The sequence below is a fragment of the Dromaius novaehollandiae genome, chromosome 1 (genome assembly GCF_036370855.1).
Source record: "Dromaius novaehollandiae isolate bDroNov1 chromosome 1, bDroNov1.hap1, whole genome shotgun sequence".
Lineage (NCBI taxonomy): Eukaryota > Metazoa > Chordata > Aves > Casuariiformes > Dromaiidae > Dromaius > Dromaius novaehollandiae.
In genome coordinates, this window is record NC_088098.1 from 70918048 (window position 1) to 70940570 (window position 22523).

The 22523-nt window shown below is 39.7% G+C and overlaps 1 protein-coding gene across 1 annotated transcript in view; it reads left to right on the forward strand.

The window, feature by feature from the left end:
• The window catches only part of ST8SIA1 (ST8 alpha-N-acetyl-neuraminide alpha-2,8-sialyltransferase 1), a 134942-nt gene that overhangs the window by 60840 nt on the left and 51579 nt on the right, over positions 1-22523 (forward strand). The window contains exons 3-4 of the mRNA XM_026092689.2: positions 4584-4693; positions 10600-10692. Of these exons, the coding sequence (XP_025948474.2) occupies positions 4584-4693; positions 10600-10692 (203 nt within the window). The remainder of the gene's footprint in view (positions 1-4583; positions 4694-10599; positions 10693-22523) is intronic.

A 22523-nucleotide genomic window follows, 5' to 3' on the forward strand; every position in this document is an offset into this window, starting at 1 on the left:
TTCAATTGGGAGTCTTTAATCTATTGCTTTGTGTACTTACTTGTCATTGAATTCATGGGGGGATGTGGAGGTTCTTCTCTCATTTACATAAATATGAACTGGAACATCTTCATTGGTTATCAGTGGAGTTTCATAGTTTTGAACCAGGGAAAATAAGGCAAAAATGGGGCCTTTCTGTCTTAGTTTTGGTTGAAGCGATAACTTTTTAAAAACGATCTTACGAAAAAAAAATTTTTTTTACTTACTTTTAAAGGGAATTCATGCAGCTTATTCCTAATATGTAATGTTTTTTTAGTTAGCAACATCAGCAAATTCTGTTTTAATGACTGCTTAAAAATGGGTGTGGCTTGGTCACTTATTCTAACATTTTTTTCTATTAAGCTAGATAAACTAATGCAGTGCTTTTTTTCCTAGTCCACCCACAAGTTTCTGGCTGTTCTGTAAAATTTTATCAATGAAGAGAATAACAAATTTGTTAACGAAATGACATGAATGTGGTGGGAATAACCACACAGCTTCAGGAAGCTAATATTAATAGAAATATTTTTGTTACAGCCTCAGATTACAAAGTAAGTGTTTGTCAGACCACTTTCCAATTCTAAGGAGCTTTTTATGATCATTTAATATAAATGACAGTTGGGTCCCCACTATACGATGTTAACTAAGAGCTGAAAATTTGCTTAGCAAAGAGTTACAGTCTGGAAGATAAAGAGGGAAAGTGTTAGAAGGTTTTTATAAGTCCTGCGAAACATATATTGTCAGCAATAACAGCTTACAAGAAAACTTGTTTTTACTATATAGCGTTCTCTCTAAACAGCACCATCATTTAAAAAAATCACATTTTTGATTAAAAATGGTCTCCTCCTGAAATTGCAAGTAGTGCCCAAGATTATTTTACAAAAAAGTAAGAACTGTTTAACTCTGAATTCCCAAGCAAGTTGTATTATTGTTCTAACTCTTCAACTCCAATGTAGTGTTCAGAAAATCCAAACAGATCACCACACAGTGAAGATGTCAAAAGATCACTTGACACAAGTTAAAAAAAAAACCAAATCGTTAATGAGTGGTGTCCATCTTCAATGTTTCCCACCTTTAGAAAGAAGATGGCAACCTCCAGCTTTGGACAATTAGTTTAATATTAAGTTCAACCTGAGATGCACAGACTGATGTGCATAATTCTCTGTTGCTGCTCGCTGGGCACTCTGCTTATCCCCAGGGATGTGCAGAGCTCCTGGCAGTGGAGACGGTGAAAGCGAGGGGTGGCCGGAAAGCTGCACGGAGACATACCCCCTCCCTGATGTGCCAGTGGTACAAGCAGCAAAGAGGTGCAGGGAAGTGTGCTGAAAGCACAGTAGTGGCGTGGAAAGAGAGCGACAAGTCAGATAGTCCTACTGTCTGTCAGAGCTGGAGCTTCCTTCTGGTTAGTTATATTGCAATTTTGCTTAAGCTATCTGCACCTCATATTATGGGTAGTCCAGAGGAAGGAATGAGCTGAATGCTTATGGGAAATCGCAGAGTAAATGGGTAAAGCCTGCAGCATTTTAGCCTTGTGCTAAAACTGTCCCAGTGAGTCTGAGTGCTGTTGTCCATGCTCTCCGTCCCATAAGCATCCTTCAGCTCTGGAGGGGAGGGAGGGATGCCACCCGCACCAGCATCCGGCAGTGGTCGGGTCTGCTGCTGCTAAGTAGGTTACAGAATGGTGATGTCCTGACGGTTTCAAAGCCCAGTAGCCTGTTTTTTGGGAGGCAGAGGATAGCCTTGCCTTTTGCAGAGAGACAAAGGAACCGTGTGTTTCATACTTGCTTATGGGCAACAGTTGGGTTTAGGACTTGTGTGATTCATGTATGACTGGACAGTTTGATTGCACAGACAGGCTGAAAGCAGAGTTCCTGGAAGGCGCTGGCAGACTGAGCAATAATACAGATCTGCAATTTAAGCGTATGGAGAAAAGTCATGCGTAAGTTAACAAATACAGGTTTCTCTAGGGCATCTTAAGCATTATTTAATAAGCATTAATGAAGAGAATTACTCTTCATTAAGCTAAAAGCAGCTGAAATACCTCTAAACAGCAGACACACACACACACACACACACACACAAAATGTATGAGATGTTTTGCGTAATGTCTGTACCAAGCTTGTTGTAAGTATGGCCTTCTGGAAGCTGCATCTGTTGAACGCTTTAAGCTAAACAAGGCCCTGTAAACTCTGTTCGGTGTCTGTGCAGTGTCCAGAATTTTCAGTACTTTCCGTGGGGTGGCTAAAGTGCGGGGTTTTGTGGGCATGGTGGGTTTGCAGGGAGAACTGTGTTCAGCCTGGCTCTCCTCCCAACTCCACGGTGGGAGTGGACTTCTTTGCAGGCTGTGTGTGGTTCCCCGCCCCCACCTTCGACCTTCCTTTAGCTCCCTCAGATCACCCTATCAGCCCTGATCTTGTTCTTCTGTTTCTTGGGCTCCTCTTGGGCAGGAGTTTCAAAGCTTCATGTGCTTTTGGAAATAAAAATATTTGTATGCAAATGAAAACTAATATTATCATCTTTAAGCACAACAGGAGATAGCTCTCCGCTGCAGGACAACAATTCATTTCAAGTAAAGTCTAATGTGGTCTGCAGCCTACAGAATTTTTAATCATTTAATAACTCCTAAATGTTTATTTTGGAGGGCTAAAGCCATTTAACATGTACCAAAGCCACTGGAGTTGCATGACAGAATGTCCACAGTTCTTAAATATAAGAGTTAGTGGCTGCTGCCTTTGTGATTTGTCACAGTCTTGTCTTCACATAAATAGCTGTCTTGGAAGGGGATCTGAGATACCTTGAATAAGAAAGGCACAGTTATTTATAAAATTTATTTCTCTTCTACATTTCCTCCCATTTTTTTCCCTTAGCCTATGGGCTCTCATTTGGTCAGGGTCACCTCTGAAATGAGATGTTCTTTGAATTTCAAGATAAAGTCCTGGTTCAATAAATGTGTAAATTAAAAAATGTTCTTGAGAAAGCAGATGTAGAACAAGGATGCAATTGCATACTCAGTATTGCTCCACTGTGCTATCATTGGGTTCCTAGCAGTAGCTGGGCCTCAGGAAACTAAAACTGATTTTTCTGCCTTAGTATATGTTAGTCCAGGATTAAGATTTGCAAAATGGTTTAATTCATTTCATAACAAAGTGGGTCGTGGCTTTATACCAGCTAAATAGAACCCAGTTAGCTGAGGAAAGAAATAAAAACAAAACTCAGCTAAGTGTAAGGAAGAAAAGAAATTTGACAGTATAACAGAAGTCCTAACAAATACGGAGTTCATGCTATAAGGCTGGGTCTGTTTTCTAGACTATGTACACTGTTGTAATGTCTGGTGAATGTATTATGTAATGTTAGATGTTGTTCTGTATGTGTCTTGCAATATTTAAGTGAGAGTAAGTGTTGCCACCTTTCTAGGTTGTCCTCCAGGAGACAATAATTGCTTTGTGATGCTGCAGCCTGTCACTGTGGCGTTTGCGTTCTCGTAGGCTGACGCAGTAACTTCTGTCTCTACTGCAAAGTCAGGTCTTGGCAGGTTTGATAAATAAAAAAAATCCCTGCACAAATTTTGCATGTGCAGAATTTTAACCCTGGTATTATAGACACATTCCATTCTCATAACAGTATCACACTACTTTGCATTCCCATGCCTTTTCACTTTCTTCTTCTATTATGTATTTGTTTATTTATTTATTTATTATTAACGTGCTGGGCTACACTGATTTATGGGACTGCTGTGTGCTGTTTAAATGACTTTCCAAACCTCTCTATAGGTGACCAACTCAAGGGCTGTCAGGAAAATGTCCCACCTGTAGTTTTGAGATCCTTTGGAATGAAGACTATACAAATCTAATATATTACTGTATTTGATGCGATATTGACCTACAAAGGCACGGCAATTTGACCTTGCACCTTGATGCCCTGCTAAACTGCTACAAAGGCTCCTGTACAATTAAAATGATCCTATTTTAATTTATGCTATGTCTGGACAGCTGCTATCAAGCTCTGAATGTCTTTGCCTAAGGCTTCAGAGTGACCAGTCCTGGTGACAGAACCATAAAGAGACAGGGTGACTCCTGACTGCCGATAACCTACTGTGATCATATTGTTCCTTGTGTCTGCCTGCCTGCCTGCCTGCCTGCCTTCCGTCCTTCCCTGGAGCTCTCTTCTGTATGTGAGCTCAAGAAGGTGACTTTCGGGGGTTTTTTTCTTCCAGTCTTTTTTATTTTTTTCCCATGTGTCCTTGCAACTTCAATAGAAGGTACATTCTTACTGCCTATCTTGGTCAGTACGTGCATCAGGACCTTATAACTATGCAGTTTTGCTTCTACAGAAATATTATTGTCTTTGCACTACCTATTTGTTGTGTTCTGGTTTTGGGAGTGGGGATAAGAACGGTCCTCTTTTTGCATATCAGCTAATTTCTGTACTTTTTTTCCTAGCTCCTAATTCTCCCTTTTCTTCCCTCACGTTGAGCCCTGCCAGCCCCCTAGGTTCTCCAGCAGCGGCTGTTACAAAGACCCTATGTGTTCTCCTCGGTAAAAACCGCCCTTGTTTTCTGTTGCTAGGCTACACCCTTGCAGCTGCCATTGAAGAAATGCTCCGTGGTGGGAAACGGTGGGATTCTGAAAAAGAGTGGCTGTGGCAAACAAATAGATCAAGCAGATTTTGTCATGCGGTAAGACAGAAACCTCAGTGACACACTGTCCCTTCCCCCTGCTAAGTCTCTCACTTTTCATAGCTATTCAGTTGTGATTAATCAGTTATAATTTGCTTTGGTGGGGGTTTTTTCTTTTTTTTTTTGACCTTTGCAGGATACTTTACACAAGTGATTTGGGACAGTTTTGACTGGCTTCTGCAAATGTGTGCATTGTGGGGAAATCTGCAGATGGATGCATTAAGGTTGTGCCAGACTGCACAACGTCAGGGAAAGGGAATCGAAAGCTACTTTTCTCTTTAGTTACGTGGTATTAGACAGGGTCTCATCCTGTGATGTACTCTGTCCTCTAGAACTGTAAATACCATCATCTGACACCCATTAAGCTCAGAATGAAGTACTGATTTATAGGCCAAGACTTAAGAAGTAAGTTGAAACAAGCTAAAATGTTTCCATGTTTTTCCTCCCTCAAGATAATTTCTGACTGACTGCAGAAAGGCCAAACCTTTTTCCTTAATACTGTTTTCTTTGAATTCACCCTTGCTGTTTTGAAATTATTAGAATCTGTCAAGCAGGATGTTGCACCAGATAGTGCTTTCTTGACTGAATTTGGCACTTTCTAGATCTGTATTCTTTAAGAAAGAAAGACAGAAAATTAATTCCTTTTTGTTCAACATGAACGAGAAAAACATTGTGGGGGAGAAGATTGGAGGAATGCCCCCCAAAAGATGAGAAATGAAGTTTCTTAGGGCTTTGAAATGGATGCATAATTCTAACCGCTTTAGAAAGTCCCCTTATTAGATTTTGATAGCTTATTGTAAAACCATACACATTTGCTCAAAATCAAACAGCTTTACCATGATTTCTGGTTTACATCTTTAAGACCAAAAATGTCCTCAGTCTTAAAACAAAGAAATACAGCAAACTGAAGACAAAGGAAACATATACTTAAAACATGCACTGAAGAGAAGATGTCAGGCACAGAAGGAGGGATTCAGTGAGCTGATTGCCATTACTGTGAAGCTCCTTAGGTGTTCTGGAGACTAAGTATGAAAAACTCCAGGGTATATCATGGTAATGTTATCTAGATGCAGTGGAAAATTGAAATACTGCAGGAGCAATCAGTTACAAAAACAATAGAAACTTTTTTTTTTAAAGCAGCTTTTGTAGCTTGATCAGAAAAATCATTTTCCTCTCCAGGGAGGGTAAACCAGCCATCGTCTGTACAGAACTTACTTTGAATTGGAAAGAAGCAATAGGGAAAATCCTGCAAAATCTCAATAGCTGTCTGCAGGCTGTATTGTATTAATCATATGCAGTTGTATTTATGGAAAATGTTTCAGTTCTTTTAAGTAGAAGCTAATATTCCACTGGGAGAAAATATTTTTATGACATGTGGAAGATAAGATTTAGTAGATTTTTTCTATATCTGGTTTCTATAATCTGAGAGTGAAAAAGCACAATAATGACTTGCATAATGTCTTTCATTTGCTCTTAAGAAATGTTTGTGATATCTTTAAAGTATTTCTGCAATGTAAGATAGCATGCCAGCTTTTGCCATTGCTCTTTTCTTCCATTCACATTTTTTCTGATTTCACTTAAGTGTATTTCCATAAGCTCTGTCATAAGATTGCAGCCATCTTCTCTGATATGTTGTAATCACTAAGGTTAATTAGTGAGTTTAAACTCATCTTGCTCTGAACATCATCTCTAAACACAGTTGTACCAGCATACAGAGTAAAAGAGCAGCAATTTTCAGCCCCTAAGGCACAGCACACTACATGAGCAATGAAAAAGGTGCTTGGCTGCATGGTCTGTATGTTTAGTTAGTGTGGTTATAATAGGCCGTTCTGCTGACAGCAGGTCCTTTTTCAGGTTTGTAATCCTCAGTTTTAAGTAAAATTTTTGGTTTGCCCTTCCTTCAAATACTTACTTTAAGAGCGACATGTTGGAAACTAAACCCCAAGAGGTGTTTTTGTCCATGTTTTGACAAAAGAGTGGGAAACAGAGGAATCGTGTTTTCTTAGCATTAGATTGTGAAGAAATGTTTCTATACCCTATAGTTCTCCCTTTTTTCCAATGGCCAGATCTCCAACAGAGAGGGTTTTTCTCCCACTGTAATGCGGGGGGGGGGGGGCGGCGGGGGGGCGGCGGCGGGGGCGAGGGGCGAGGGGAGAGGTCTCTGACCTGTTGGCTATGGAGTTTGTTCCAAAACTGGAAGCAGCCTGTCATTATGTTTGAATTGTCTAGCGGCAGGTCATGGTAGCTTACTATTGCTGACGTGGCTTGCCTGGTTTGAAGAAGCCAAGCTGTTATCTTTTAGCTGTGCTGTGCCATGCTATGTAGTCATACCAGCCCAGGCAAAGCTGGGCTTGTTAAATATGGTGCTGCTTTGTGGGGTGTCCAGAGAAACATTGCTTCCATTTGCCATATGTAGTTATTGTCTTGACGCTGGCACAGGTGCCACAAAGGAATGAAAATGAATGTTGGAAAAAGGGCATTAAAAATTCAAATTAGTCCTTTTTACTTCCAGACAAGGCAGATTAAACTATGTGTTTACCATATCTGCATAATATATTCTAAAATAGGTAATTGCATAACATCTACCAAATGAACAGGCGATTGCCCAGGCAAATTGCCTGTTTTCACTCTATCTGTGGGACATGGGCTTTTCTCTGGACCAAACCCAGAAGAGCTGTTGCTGTCTTGTGAAGTTCCTTCTCAGTTCACTCTTGCAGTTGTTGCTACCTGTGGAGTTGAAGTCTCAGATGTATTTAAAAAAAGATGCACATGGACTGCTGTGTTCATTGATTAATTTTTCCTCCCACGAAAGTTTGAGACTGAGCAAGGAGATGCACAAGACTGATATGTTCCACTCTTCCCATTCCATTCATGTAAAAAATGCTGGCTTTAAATGTTGTTCTGGTACTTCCTTCTTTCTCACACATTCACGTGCTTGTTCCTCAATACCAGCAGCAAAGAGTAAGACAATTAAAAATATATGTTCCTTAGAATGACTCTTTTGCTTCTTGGTGTTTTTCTCATGTGCATAACAGTCAGCACTCAGCTGACCAGATTAAGAAAATTATCTGAAAGGCCAGGAGGTTCCTTCATCAGCTGGTTTCCCTGCTGGATACTTGGGGCATTTCTTAATATTTCATGCAGAACAAGCTGGGAATGAAATTTACTGATGAAATGAATTAGATCAGTTTAAATAATGCATCTGGGACTAGTTTGTGAAAGAAATTTCATTATTCAGATGTTCAGATGGTGAAAACTAGTGAGAGCTCAGTCCTTCACATTGCTTTTAAGTAAGCATCAGTCAAAAATAGCTTCTTAAAAGCTTGCCCTGTGAGTTTGTGTTTATTCAAATCGGAGAACATAAAACTGTATACTGATGGAGGTCATCTATTCCGTCTTTCTGCTCTGAGGCAAGATCACCTATATATATATATATTTTTATATATATATATATATATATATATATATCTTGCTTCACAAATATTTGTTTGACTTGCCATTGAAAACTGCTGCTGAGAGAAATTCGACAACCTTTCCAAATAGTATTAATCTGATCAATTTGTATCACACCTAGCACAGACGCAGGGAACAACTAATCACTAGTTTGTTTGTTTGTTTGTTTGCTGGGTTTTTTTTCTGGCTTTAATGAAAACCTTTCTCCTTCTTTGTATTTTTATCATTCTTTCTTTCTGAGATTTAGACTTGCTGTATGCTTCTAGTCTTTCTTCAGTGACTGCATTTTCTGAAACCTCTTATTTTGATTCCTGTTGTCTGGCTTCATTTTAAGTTATCTAGCTTCTCTTAAATTGTGGTAGGCCAAACTAGAAGCTGTTCCCTACCTGAGATCTCAATGGTATCATGCATGCCTTAACAAATATAGTCATGAGAAGGAGAAAGCTTTTACTCTTCTTAGTGAACGTGGGTGAGTTCATCTATGTTCCATATACAAAGCACTTTGCTGTGCTTCTCTTGGCATTTTCTTAGCATTTGGATGTGAATTTAAGAATATGGTTTTGATAGCTGGTACTTGACTGTATGCAAATCCATGCAAATTTTCTTAGGGAATTGGGATGTTTTGCATTAATAAAAATTGCTCAGAGTATATTATGTGCACAGTAGTGCCCTCTCCAGGCACTGCCGTTGCACAAAACCGTAGTTCGGGGAGGTGCAGTCTGGACTTTAAAAAGCTCATTTGCTGCACTCTGCTGCCCTAAGTGCGGGGAACCGTTCACGCAGTGAGTTAGTGGAAATACTGCCAAAGACAGCAACTGCTAGGCAAGGAATGGCTTTCTGTGTTAGGAGACTGATTTTCGCAGCACAGCAGAAGGGTATGGCAGCCGGCGCGAGAGCAGGAGCCCTGGAGAATGTCATCGAAACTGAACTGGAGCTCGCTTTCCCACTCCTTACTAGTGTGGGAAATGGGCCTCGTGCCATTTGAATAAGATAGAGAAAAGAAACAGGATGAGCAACTCGTTGTTGCTGCACTCGAGGGTTTCATTACTGACCCTGGAAGGCGTGCGCTGAAGTGCTGGTTTAGAGAGCCGGCCAGCCTCTGAACGCTGGCTGCCCAGAGGAGGAGCGCTGATGAGAGTTTAGTGGAGACGCTGGTGTGCAAAATGAGGGGGATTTGCACAGGAGTAAGACCTGCAAGAGAGAAACCTGTGTCGCCCTGGTAACAGGAGGAGAAGTACTGAATACGAAACAACCGCACTCTGCGCCGCTGCCTGCCCTTTTTGAATGCCAGGGCCTCATAGTCGGTGGGTTGAGTGTAGTCGTCTGCATAGTTTCAAGCAAGCAGGGGCTGTTTGGCTCTCTGCTTGGATTGTGCCTTTTGCTGAGCGCATGCTCTCGGTGGGAACAGAAAAAGCCAGGCGCTTGCACCCGCATGTGCCCCTCATCTGTCTGTATGTCACGCTGTGATTCTCTGGGCTGCCTTTTTTTTTAAAGTGTGCTGCAGAAAACCAGTGAAATCATTGCATGAAAAACTGGTTGGATAATACAGGGGTATTTTTTGATTTGATGTTTGTACTTAAAAATTGGAGATTATGGTTGAGCCGAACAAATGTTTTTGGCAAAAAACCTCAAACAGATCTTTTTCATGGAAAAATTGTGAACATCTAGTTTTCTCCAAAAATCTTGGTTTCATTTTTGCTCTTTAAGCATTAAAAATATTTTTCATATCTTAGATTTTAAAAGTTGTTCAGATTTGAGATTAAAGCCATTGTTTTGACACTCATTTTTGGTGCAATTTCTATATAAAGGGTAGATTTCTCCTGACTTTAATTGCTGTGGCAGTGCGTGGGCTTGAATACTGTTTGAATGTATTTTGGACATCATCAGTATGGTGTAATATTAAATATTCCAGTAGCCCATTGCTTGCAAGAAAATACAGAATGCTTATAATACTACAGGGTGATAACCTACTGGAGCCTGATACTAGTTTACAAGATAAAACAGAGTGAAAAACAGAACATGAATTTGAGAGAAATTGTTGCTTTTTACAATAACGGCCTCTTATTTCCACAGCCTGTCAGCCTAGCAGACTGGCAGAAATGCCAAGTCTGTGGTTTCCTTTTTGCTTCATAGGTAGGATCAGCTCTACAAAATGGTTTATTCATGTATTTCTCCACAATCTGGTAAAAAAAAAAAAAAAAAAGAAAAAAAGAAAAAAGAAAAAAAGAAAAAAAAAGTCCTATTGTGCTTATAGATGTGGTGAAGTAGGGACCATCCATGGCTTGGTCCAGTATTTATATAGTACTTTTACATTTGCTGTCGGCTTGCTTGGCTTTTTATAAAAACTGCAAGTTTAGACTTAAAAAACCTGCAAGTTTAGACTTAAAAAAGCTTGAGGTTGAACTGTCAATCCTGAATGTCATTTAAAATTTTGAATGTCTTTCTGTCTGCAGGTGCAACCTTCCTCCTCTTTCCAGTGAATACAGTAAGGATGTTGGATCTAAAACCCAGCTGGTGACTGCAAATCCCAGTATAATTCAGAAAAGGTAGAGAGTGTTTTGTTTCTTCTCTGAATGGGGGAAACAAAAAAGAAAATGTTTGCTCTGCATTGTAGATATTAGTGCATTGTGTTCTGTTTTTTACAATGAACAAAGTTCTGATCCTGGAAAAGATGAAATAAGCAGTGGACTGCAGTTAGGTGAAGTAAGTGGAGAATAAAACTCTGATCCTTTCACTGTGAGCAGAGAAACTAATGAAGCCTGTCGTCTTAGAAGTTTTTCTTCTACTATTCTCCCACTGGTGCTTCCAGCTGCCTCCCTGTGTCTGTATGGCTAGATGTGCACCAGCATGTGCTTTGGCTAGTTGTGAGCTAGGCGTATACTGATGGGTGGTCCAAACTCCTCTGCTGGCTGGCCAGTTGGCTGCTGGTCCCACAGTGATTCAGGATACTCTGTTATAATCACCTTTCCTTTACTACAGATGCTGATTTGGCATTCTCTGTTCCACCACTGATAATTTCTGTGAAACTTGCGGGCTCTTACTTTCTTGGTGTTGTGTCTGATACTGGCTTCCAGGTTCAAGAGTTATTAGGAGAGGACTGATTGACAGGTTGTAATCATACAAGCGTTGCTTTAGTAGGAAACCGGGATAAAATTTTTTTGTTTATTGGAGTTGGGTGATTTTTTCTAAATGTCAGTAGCTGATGAGAGAGGGGAAGAAACAAACGGACAAAAAAGTGTCAACGCCATCTCTCTGATTTTTGCCTTACTGAATTTTAATGGCTGTGCTATTTGTTTATCACCCGCGATGTGGTAGGCTGTTTGCAGACAGAATAAAATCTGGTAATAACCTGCCATGTTCACTGAAAAACATAGAGAAAAGGCATAAACTGAGAAGATGAACAGGAAATGATTAGGCTTAAAAGAAGTGTAATGCAGGTGCTGGGAGGTGAAGGATTGTGAAAAGGAAGAAAAGCAGGGGAATAAAATGAATAAAAGAGAAGAAAGGCACAAAATAGACATGGAAATGGATATTTCTGGATATTTTAATTTGATTTAATGTTTTTGCTCTCTATCAGGAATTGAAGGGTTCTCTAGTTTTGCATGTGGAAAGAATGGGTTATATGATGGTCTTTGACAGAGTGGAAAAGAGAGGGACAGGAAGAGGGAAATGGAGGAGTAATCAGCTTCAAGAGTTGATTCCAAGCAGAGGATGTCTGACCAGGAGAAGGCACAGGCAGACATGCTTGTGGGATAAGAGCAAAGCGAAATGCATCATCGGCAGGGTGAAGGGTTGGCAGAGGATAGTGCCGGGTGACAAGCAAGAAGCGGGATTTGCTCAGAGCAGTGGGACTGAAGATGGGAAATTTGGAAATTCTGTGGAAGGTATGGAGCTAATGCAGGTGTTTAAAGAGTGGGATGAAATGGCCAGAACATCACATCGGGGGAAGAAGATTCATTTGGCTGTGGCATTTTGGATAAAAGGAAGAAGAGTAGTGGGAAATATGAAGCTTATGAAGGATGTTACAGTTGTCAGGGCAGAGGATTATTAAACTCGTGGATCTCTCCTTTTTTTTTTTTTCTTTTTTTTCTTCCCCTTTCAAAGCCTAGAATAGAAATAGGGTAATTCCAAAGGAGTAATAACTCACTCCACTTGACATTTTTGAACAGAAGAGGAAAAGGGAAAAACGTTTCAGTGATGTTAGAGGAAGACTTTGGAGCAAGACTAGAGAGACTATGGAATTATTCAGCAAGGAGGAAAAGATGAGAGTGAGCATATTGTTGAAGAAGCAGATGAAGAGAGTGAGAAGATACTTTGTGTGAGTTGGGTGTCAAAGGAAGGAGTGGGTGGAGAGGGAAATGCAAAAAGAGCAAGCGAGGAAAGGATGGAAACAGGACAGGAAATGAGCTCGTTTGCAAAATCAGTTTTCATGAATGGATGATCAACTGTGATACAAGAGCTTTGATGAGAAAGTACTATGGGGTGTAAATGCATGTGTATTGATTAGATAAGGACATACATGGCCAATTATTGAGACAGAGAACAAATTCATAGTGCTAAAAGTTGGCAGAAACCTCCTCTTAGGCTTGGAGCTATTGAGCGATCTGACACTGCTTCCTCTGGCTGGTCATAAAGAGGGTTTTTTGTTTGTTTGTTTTTTCTGTTGTTGTTTAATACTTTGTCCAGTTTCTATTTCAGCGAAGAGGAGTGAACATTACAGTATTTTATTGACCTTTCCTGTATGCTTTCCAAACTCATTATTTTATCTCCTGCAAGTTAAGCTGGAGTCAGACATGAACATATAAAAGAAAAAGGTGCAAACTTGGAGGTTAAAATACCAAGAAAGACTGCTACTCTCTCAACAAATAACCCATTTCTATGAAAAGAAGCTTTTTAAAGAATTAAGACTGCTTGTAAGTCAGGCTTCCGCAATATTCAAGGACTTTCAGATTGGTGATTGATATGGATCCGTTTCTAAGCTATGAGTTAACTAGCTTCGCATAATGGTATTACTGATTATCATTCTTCCACTCTCCCCTTGTCCTTGCTTTAAGTAGGTTGATACTGATGAGGCTTGACATCTCAATTATCTCTCAAGTGTGTTGTGGCAGATTTAGTGAATTGGTCCTGCAACACCATTCATCGCTTCTAAAAGATTTATCCTTACCAGATAATTTACTATTAGGCATATTGGACAGGACAAGGATTTTATACCAGGGATGTGGAGGCAATTTTCTGTGATGTTTTAAAACTGGAGTGATTGCCTTTAGAAAACAAAATTGTTGCCAGTAACTATTACACAGTGGTATCTGAGCTACCATTGTTTCCGTCTAGATATTCCCTCTAGAGCCAATTTGCAAATTTAACAGGAATATGACAAGGGAGTCAAGATTTTAGTATTAATTGTGTCTGGGAATACATTGACTTTAATGATACCTTTTAAATATTGCCTTTTGCAAACTTTTGGGCAGCAGATAATAATAAAAGAATTAAAGATCAAGTTTCTAAAGGTTCCTACTCAGTTTTCACCAGGAAATATGACTGTGCACAGTTTTCACTTGTAAAGTACTGTGCTCTGTTCTCAGTTGGGTTTGAAAAGTGATGAGGAATTTCCAGTAGGGTAGAAACCTTGCTTCATATAATACAGGAGTACTGACAATAGAGGCAGTACAGTAGAAATTTCCCTGGCAGACTAAGAGGGCTCGTGATGAAGGCCCCAATTTCTTTTTTTGCCCGAGATGTTTCACAAGAGTCTTCCTTCAATTAATATTGGAACTGACAGTCTTTTGCGCCTGTATAAAACTACTTTTGCCACTTTACAGCCTAAACTTACTTCCCTGTTGAGCCTTGCTTTAAGGATATAATTTGGATTGAAATGACTGGGGGGGTACCACAACTCCCACCTTCTCACTTTAATCAAACTGAGGACTGCAAATAGGTTGGCATCCTTGGTATTTCAAGTTCATTCCCCTACCACCCTAGTCAACTTGTCCTTATCTGTAGGGAACTATTTTGTGGGCATTAAACAAATTTATTTTCTATATAGCTTCTTTTTTTTTTTTTTTCTCTGATCACTAGAACCCAAGACATTGTATCTAGAGAAGATTATTCTGTATTTGTTCTGGGTTTTATATTCTTTTCATGAATAACTGCTGTAAGTCACTACTAGGAAGGAGGCTGTGTAGCAGCTAGAACTGTGATGGGAATATGGCCATTCTTAGGCTCTATGAAATATTCTGTATTCTGTAAAAGGCTGTTAGTAATATTATTTATGACAATTGTTCCTGTATTCTGAGCACTTGTCTACTACTGTGGGAAGTGACTTGTCAGTGGATCACACATGCACATAAAAACACTTAAGTAGATAGTAATGGTCTTTGTCAAAATCTTTTGTCATTGATCAAAGTGATACAAAGAGTTGCTATTTAGGATGTGGATATTACATGTTTCTGAAGTCACTTACTCTGGGCAACTTAAAGAAGCAAACTCTAGCAAATATATTTTGGATAGTTTCTTACTATCTTCAACAATTTTTGCAAGTATAACATAATAATGCCCTTTTACCTTCTGTCTGAACTTTTAGCTACATCTGCAAACAAATGCTGGGGAGGTTAATAATCTTCCTTTCTAGCTGTCATATCTGCTTACTCTGTCTAACCTACGCAGACATATATCATCGTTAACATGGATATTGTAGTCCAAATAGATGGTTTCTATTGAATAGGTTTCAAATATGTTGATGTTTGTTGGTATTTTATCCACAAGCTGTCTGTGTGCCTGTGGCCCGTGTAGGAATAATCTCATTAGCAAGTGGCATGATGAATATGGTAGCATTTTTTAGTTACCATAATTCAACATTATTAAAACTAGCAGAAGCCCCTGAGGTATGTAACACTCACTCACTGATGCTGTCTTTGAGATGTAATCCAATAATCAGTTGAATTGTGTGAATCTTTTCAACTTTCTCCTTGCAGGGTGCTGTGTTTTTTAAGTGTTGATGGTGCATGAAAGAACATACTTTGCACCTTAAGGAGAACAGACAGCAGTGCAGCTGCTTGGTGGGCTGCTGCTGTCATCAGCTCGAGGAGCAGAGCAGATTGTGAACTGGGACTCAGTCACTGCCCTCGTGAGCCTCATTGCACGATGAGTAATGAGATCTGCTGCTTCCGCTGGAGAAACTTCTCCCTGCTTTTCCTCTGGCCCAAAGGGAGAGCTCAAATTCCCATGGTGCCTGAGCCCTCCTTGCTGGAAAGTGGACTAGTCCATGGTAGGAGAATAGCATGGGCTAGTGCTGCTCTTCTAGCGTGAGAGGAGAGCCCTGGTGCTGAGTGGTGAGCTGAGGTGAGCTTCCCTACCTTGAGTTCTCCTCTGTGGCAGGTGAAGTGCTGTAATCCCAGAGAGGGAGAGTTTTGTGCCTGCAGAGCCGGGCTTGGAGGCTGAGCTGTGCCATCCCTATTCAATATCCCCTCACCTCATCAAGTCAGTTCACTGGGATGAGGACTGGCTCATTTCTGTGTGCTTTTAGGGCCTTGGAGGTTACCATAGTTAAATTCATTATGAAAATTTCTGTGCGATGCCTGCACTGGCTAGTGTCAGAGGCAGGGTAATGATGTGGATGATCCATTTGTCTGCTGCTGCAGCATTTCTACTACAATGTGTCTTGTTACTAAGAATACAGAAATAAGCGAAGGATTAGTTGAGGTGATATCGATCACTTTTTGAAATGTGGATGTTTTTATTCAAGTCTTTATCGTGGAGTAAATCAACAGTTGTATAACATTGCTGATGGAAATAGTCTGACTGAAACATGAAGAACTGGATTTAGGATCAGCTGTTGCACTCTGCAGCTTAGTATGGACTTTGGTCACTGCATCTGAATAATTTTTTTTTTGCAATAAATTAATTGACTTTTTTGATCTCTGTAAAGTTTGACAATTTTTTTGATGCATCCAGTTTCTTTCACTGAAGCAGAATGAAGGAATGATACTAAAGACTAACAAATGCAGTAATTCTGCCCCTTAACCTTTGAAATGTCCATTAAATATCACTGTTGTTTATTAGGTTCCCACGAAATTTGGGTGGGACTAAATTTGCTTCCCAGTTCTCCCTGCATCTTAGGGCATGCTAATAATCTTTTCTGGATCCAGTCCTGAAGACAGCTTTGAGTCCAATTGGCTTAAGCCATTAGGCATAAAAAGACTGAACTGAGGCAGTTATTTAATTTGATAAAAAGCTTTGTTGATATTTGTTTAAACAAATATACAATGCTAAACCTTGTTGCTGGCACTCATGGAAACGGTATCTTATAATTTCTCTTGATTATGTCTTCATGTAAAAATGATATATTACTTTATAGGTAGTTGCATTTTAATTTGGTCATTGAAAAAGATAAGAAAGAAAAGAAACAGTAAAAGAAATACAGAAGGAAAACCCCTTTTGGTCATCTTGTCCTTTCTTTAGGAGTTAGAGGAAGAGAGGATCTTTCCCTGTGAAGTCACTTACCCACCATCCTGTAAGCAATTCACATATAGGATTTTCTTTTATTCATGGTATCCACTTTTGAATATACCTCTGCTTATTTATCTGGGAAGCACTCCAAAATGATAAGAATGTTTGTTTTCATTCACTTTACAGGACAGCCAGTTATATGTTATGCTACAAGAGTCTGTGAATACCTCTGCCAACTGCAATGGGGTGAAATTTCTGGGAAGCGGTTCTTCAGTGGCAAGCCAGAGATTACAACAAACCCTTCTGTACAGGGAGATTCCTTGGAGCCCCATTTGCTTGTAAACAATCTACTTTTGTTCTTTTTTTTTTTCCTAAGATGAAGTTCCTTTTAGAGGTCTAAATGTGTTAACAACTGAAGCCTCAGTTCCTCTCTGTGGGGAACACCTATTTTTGTTGACATTTGAATAGAGCAAGAAGCTTAAGTGCAGTTGTGAAAAGGACTTACCAGTGTTAGCGTCAGGCCAAAGGCAGAGCCTGGAACAGGATCCAGAGAAACACTTGCAGTTGTAACAAAGTTATGCTCTGATTAGGACAGTTTGATACTATAGCCATGCATCAGACCAAAGCTCAGTTTGTCCTCACTTCCCGAGAAGCCCCATTTAAATCAATGGCTTTTATTCTCCTCTCCTCCCTCTGTCTTCGTAATTTCCAGTGTGGACAGGATTATATTCTATTTTTGAGAAAGAAAAGGATTTACAAGGACTTTGTGGAAACAGTAATCTACTTCATATTTTTTCCACGCTTTACAGATGAGATTTGGATGATACTTCCTTTGAAAAGTTGCAGATTTTCCCTGCAAAGTCATACTTTTCAGGGATCTACAAATCCTAAGCTGTGTAGGAAGACGTATGTGAGACAGGATCTTTTACAGTCTAATCAAACATTCCTAAAAATTTAATCCATCTGAATTAAGCTGCATATGTACAGCTGCCATTTTTTAATGTCAATTGGCTTTCAAAATAGTAGCAATAGATCAGTCACACTGAAAAGGATCTATTTTTCCATTTTTGCGATGTGCTTATGTTCTCAAGAATATTACTGAAGTGCAGCTAAGCATAAAGTTAGAAAATGGTGCAATTGCACTTTCTTTATAGTAGTTGGAATTTCTTCTTATATTTTTTGCTATATGCTAATATCATATGGTATAATGTGGTTTTTTTCTGCTTTGGATCCATAGAATAGTATCTTGTGTTACTGCTTACTGCTCTGTATGACAGTCAGTGTGAGTCCTAAGTACTAAATGAAGAGAAAGTAGTCAACAGCACTGAAATAACCTAGTGCTTTGAATGTCTTCCTGAATATGTTGCCTCTAACAGGCTGCACTACTGCTTGAAAAGAAGTACGGTAAAAGATGGCTAACAAGGCTATTAGGCAGTGCAACTAAGGTTTATTTTGGCTAGAGAGGTTTAATTCTCAATTCACTCTTAGGCTTCTTATGAGAGTTTTGAGTCACTTACTTCGTAAAATGTTGTCTCCCTTTGAGCATAGAGGGAGTGAGATAAGAGTAAGGCAGAATAGCTAATGAAAATCAGCAATGATCATGAAGAATTATAAAAGGTATTTTGTAAGTGTAATTTACACTCAAGTAATTTACAATTTAGTAAAGAAGAGTCTAAAAAAGAGCTGCTCTGATGGTCAGTGGAGAGAGGAAGCAGGAGAGGAAGTAACTCTTGGTGTTAAGAAGACCAAAGTGCCTAATTATTTTTGAACTAAATGTTTTTAATCAAGAATGAACGGGGACCGTGGCCAGTGTCACAATACCAGCGACAAAGGACTAGAGTAGGGAAAGAGCCTGTTAGATATTTTCATTTCAGCTACGGATGGAGAAATTCACTTCAAGTGATTCGGGATTTAGCTGATGAAGCCTTGAAGGTATTAGCATTTGTTTTGTGAGTGTGAATGATAGGAATGGTTCCAGGCAGCAAGGGCACAGAAAGTGCCTCTATTTAAAAGGAGGGAAGATGGAAAAGGTGTGGAACTGTAAACCAGTTAAAGAAACTTCGGTTCCTATAAACTCTTTGTAAGTATCTACGGGATAGCAAAGTGAAATGTTATGGACAGTAGTTGTCAAGATCAAGTTTCACCAAACCAAGCTAAATCCTTCTGGTACTGGCCTTGGTGATATGGGTGAAGCAGTAAGTTTTTTGCCTCTGTCTCATATGAGATCCATAAGTTACGTGAACACATATTCAAAATCTACTTGGAGAGTAGTTACTAGTGGTTCCTTATTATTAATAGTAGTTATGAGTGGTTCCTAGTCCTGGAACGGACTGGGATTCCAGGGAATTCTGTCATAGATCTGGTAACAGTCACAATGATGAAACAGAGGCTGCAGTGCAAACCTGTAGCCAATACCAAATAAAGTGGGACTGCAAGCATTTTTGAAAACAGTTAAAATTCAAAGTTACAGTGGAAAAATTAGAAAAACATTCTGAAATAAACAGCACACTACTCAGAGCAAATGCACAATCCTCCACTCAAGGAGGAATAACTGACTGCATACAACAAAATCTGAGGACATACTGGCTAGGTGGCATTTTTGCAGAAGAAAACCATATTGTGTTAGGTCAGTGACCGAACATGAATTGTCAATGTCCTGCTACTGAGATAATAGCAAACGCTCTGTCCTAAACCATTCAATTCTAATATATTTTTACTGTAGAAGTGGAGAGGCATAGCATGCATTATCTTATGTGTGCATTTGGATATTTCCGATTTTAAACTGGGATTTTGATGATAATCACAAAAGGCACTTTAACTGCAAATTTTTGTCTTACCAGAATCACCAGTGCTTGCCCATATATGCTGATATTCATTAACACATTGTCTCACACATTTTCATTTTCTTGGCAAACTACTTCAGGAAAACTGTTGCTCCCCCTCCCCCCCTTCCCTCCTGCTGTTGTCTTAAGACCACTGTATTGAAGAGTCTGCCAACATTGCCAAACAGAAAGGAAACAAGCTGTCCGATTTTCCATTATTAGGCTTGTGAAATGGCAGAGCTATATAGGTCCTTGAGCAAGTAATTCCTTTAAGTAAGTTTTTTTTTCCTCTTTATATTCCTGCAGTAGGGCTTGTTATGAGAGCTGTCCAATCCTATTGCCAGTATGTGGAATAGTGTGCCCAAGTACCCGCTTCATGTTTACCTATATGAATAATATCTTTGAAGTCAGTGGTACAGCTTGTACACATAAGGTTTTGCTGGATCAAGCAGTTTAGTCTCTTGTATGAGCAACCCTTGTTTGCTCAAGGTCACATCCCAGCAGATTTCTAAGTGCCTAATCCCTGTTTCAGTAACTAATCTTTCATTGCAGTCTGTGGCTTTGACTCAGATCTTTCTACCACTGTCCCATCTCTTGGAGCTTTTCAGATGTTGATTGGAAAAAACAGGTATCTTTTCTTTTTAAATGAAAATACAAGGTTTCCTGCGATATAAATAATGAGAACACAGAAAACACCTTCTTTGTAGTCTGTCAGATTGTGGCATTCCCACCTTTTCAGTTTTTCCCATCTTTAAAAGATAACTTTCACTTTTAACGGCATCTGGAGCTGTGTGATGCCAAACTTCAAAGAAAGCTTCCAAATTCAGGAGACAGTCACAGGAGTGTAAGAATTATCCATATGGGCTTAGCTACAGGCCAAAAGCTTTAGGTTAAGTATGGTGTCGCAGAGACAGAGAGGTTAATTAATGCCTGTCTTCTCATTAAACGGTGGAGGGGATTGCTAGGAATGAGATAGTCCAACTGAGAAGGCTGGTGGTTTTATTCCTGTAATAATCTGTGCTGATTTGTGCAGACTTGTGAGGCTCCATTGCTGCTGGTCTCTTGCGGAGGCTGCTGGGCTGCACGGCAGGTCCTTCAGGAGTCCGAGCCTGGGCAGCCAGGGAAGCTGGGAAACCTGCTGCTAGGTTGGGCAGCAAGAGCTTGTACTGTAAAAGCCTCCTCCTCATGTTTATTTTTGCACTCTAAACATTGTGGGGGACAAGACCTGGCCAAGCATTTGCAGACAAAATTTCTTACGAGTTTGAAAGTACTTGAACTGTTCTGGGTTTTTTTGCTGACATTGTGATACCGTTTTCATACACAATTAATGTAATATTTCCATTCACATAATCTCTGGAAGGATTTAATTTTTTATTACCAAAAGCACCTTTTTTGCTCAATGAACATTTTGGGCAATTATTTCAATGTGAATTTCAGTGAAAAGACTTTGATGCAAATGTAGAAAATTTTGCATAGAAAAGGAGAATGGATTCATTCTGAGGCAGAACCAGCTTCAAATTTAACTGTTTTACTAGCTCTTTGTCACTTGTGATTCATGACATCCTTCAGATGTCAGCCTGAAAATAACATGAGTTGTGTCACAGAAATCTTAATTTTTCCTCACTGGCTATAAAGAGAGGCTAAGGTGACTAGCTAAGTGCATGAAGCTATTTTCCTTAGGTATGTGTAGTCTGAATAGATCAAGTTTGCCTTTGCAGCTTCTGTGTTCTTTTTGCAGTTTTATCTGTGTTGCAGTGATAAAGGCTTATGTGGACAGAAGTAGTTTAGAAACTGCTAGCAGTGTAGCAAGTATCTCTGCAAGTATCTCAAGCTGAAAAACCCACCAGAGAAGTACTTGTGCAGGTAGCTGAGTATGGAGTTCTGTGCAACTAACACTGATCAGGCTATTGTATTTTTAAGTTATCCCAATATAAGAGAATGGGGTAAGAAATATGGGGCTGAATTGGTAGAACCTAGAATAAAAACTAAAGCAAATGACCAACGGACAGAAAATCCACTGTGGAGCCCTTTAGGGGAAAAGATTCTCTGCTGGTATAAATCACTGTAGCTCCCACCTCATTACACCAACCAAGAGCCTGACCCTCATTTTTCTCTCGACGGGGAGATTTGGCTCTTGTGCTGAGGAAGCCTTTGGCTGGACTTGCCTTCCAAGCTGAATAATCCCAAGGCATGTGGATGGGATGATCTCATCTTCCTAGGCTGCAAGGTGGTCCTGGCAGCCCTCTCTGCCTGCTTTCAGCCCATCAGTCCTGGAAGTGTGGCCTGTCCTTTGAGAAGGAAATGTAAGAAAGTTGCTTCGTTGGAAAGCATATTAAGAGGTTGCTAGTAGCTGGGAGGCAGAAGCTGAGCCATTTGGTGCAGTTTTTAACTGGAGAGTTTTCAACTCTTCAGTTGGCACCTTTTCTAGGTGCCAGAGCTAGTTCTGTTCTAGCCAGCTGGCACACTAGGTGCTAGCTAGTGCTGAAATCAGAGTATCTGTGTGACCCCAAATTGGTTATCTCTGCTAACTAGGTTAGTACCAGTATGTGTAGGCATCTCAGCACCATCATCACAGACACTTGCTGTATAGACTTAGCCAGTGCCTAAGTGCACTTCATTAGCCGTGAAGAGAGTCAAATGGCCTCCCTAAAATGACCCCTAAACAGTCCGCTCATGAAGAAAATCCTGCTACATCCCTGGGAAATGCATACATTGCTTGAAATGATTTTCTAACTGTTAGAGTCACCCTAAGGTGGATATGCAGTTTAAAAATCTACAAGTTTGAGGTTGTGACTCATGAAATGGTTCTTATAAACAAAAATTGAGCTGATTAGAAGGACAACTGGTTTGAGTCAGAATCTTAAAAAAATTCCTGTGTATTTCTTACAACAGGATACTGCTAAATTGCTAGAAATGAGTCATTCTAAGTATTAGAGAACACTTTTCATGATCAGCCTTTTGTGTATGATAACAGAAATAGAATAAATTTCAGTGAAAGTACACCTACAAGTAGAGCTGAGTTTATTTTATTTTGTAGAGAAACATTTTCCGAATGGAACAAATCCAGCTGTAACAATTGGCATTAGCATTTTGCTGCTTTTTTGTTT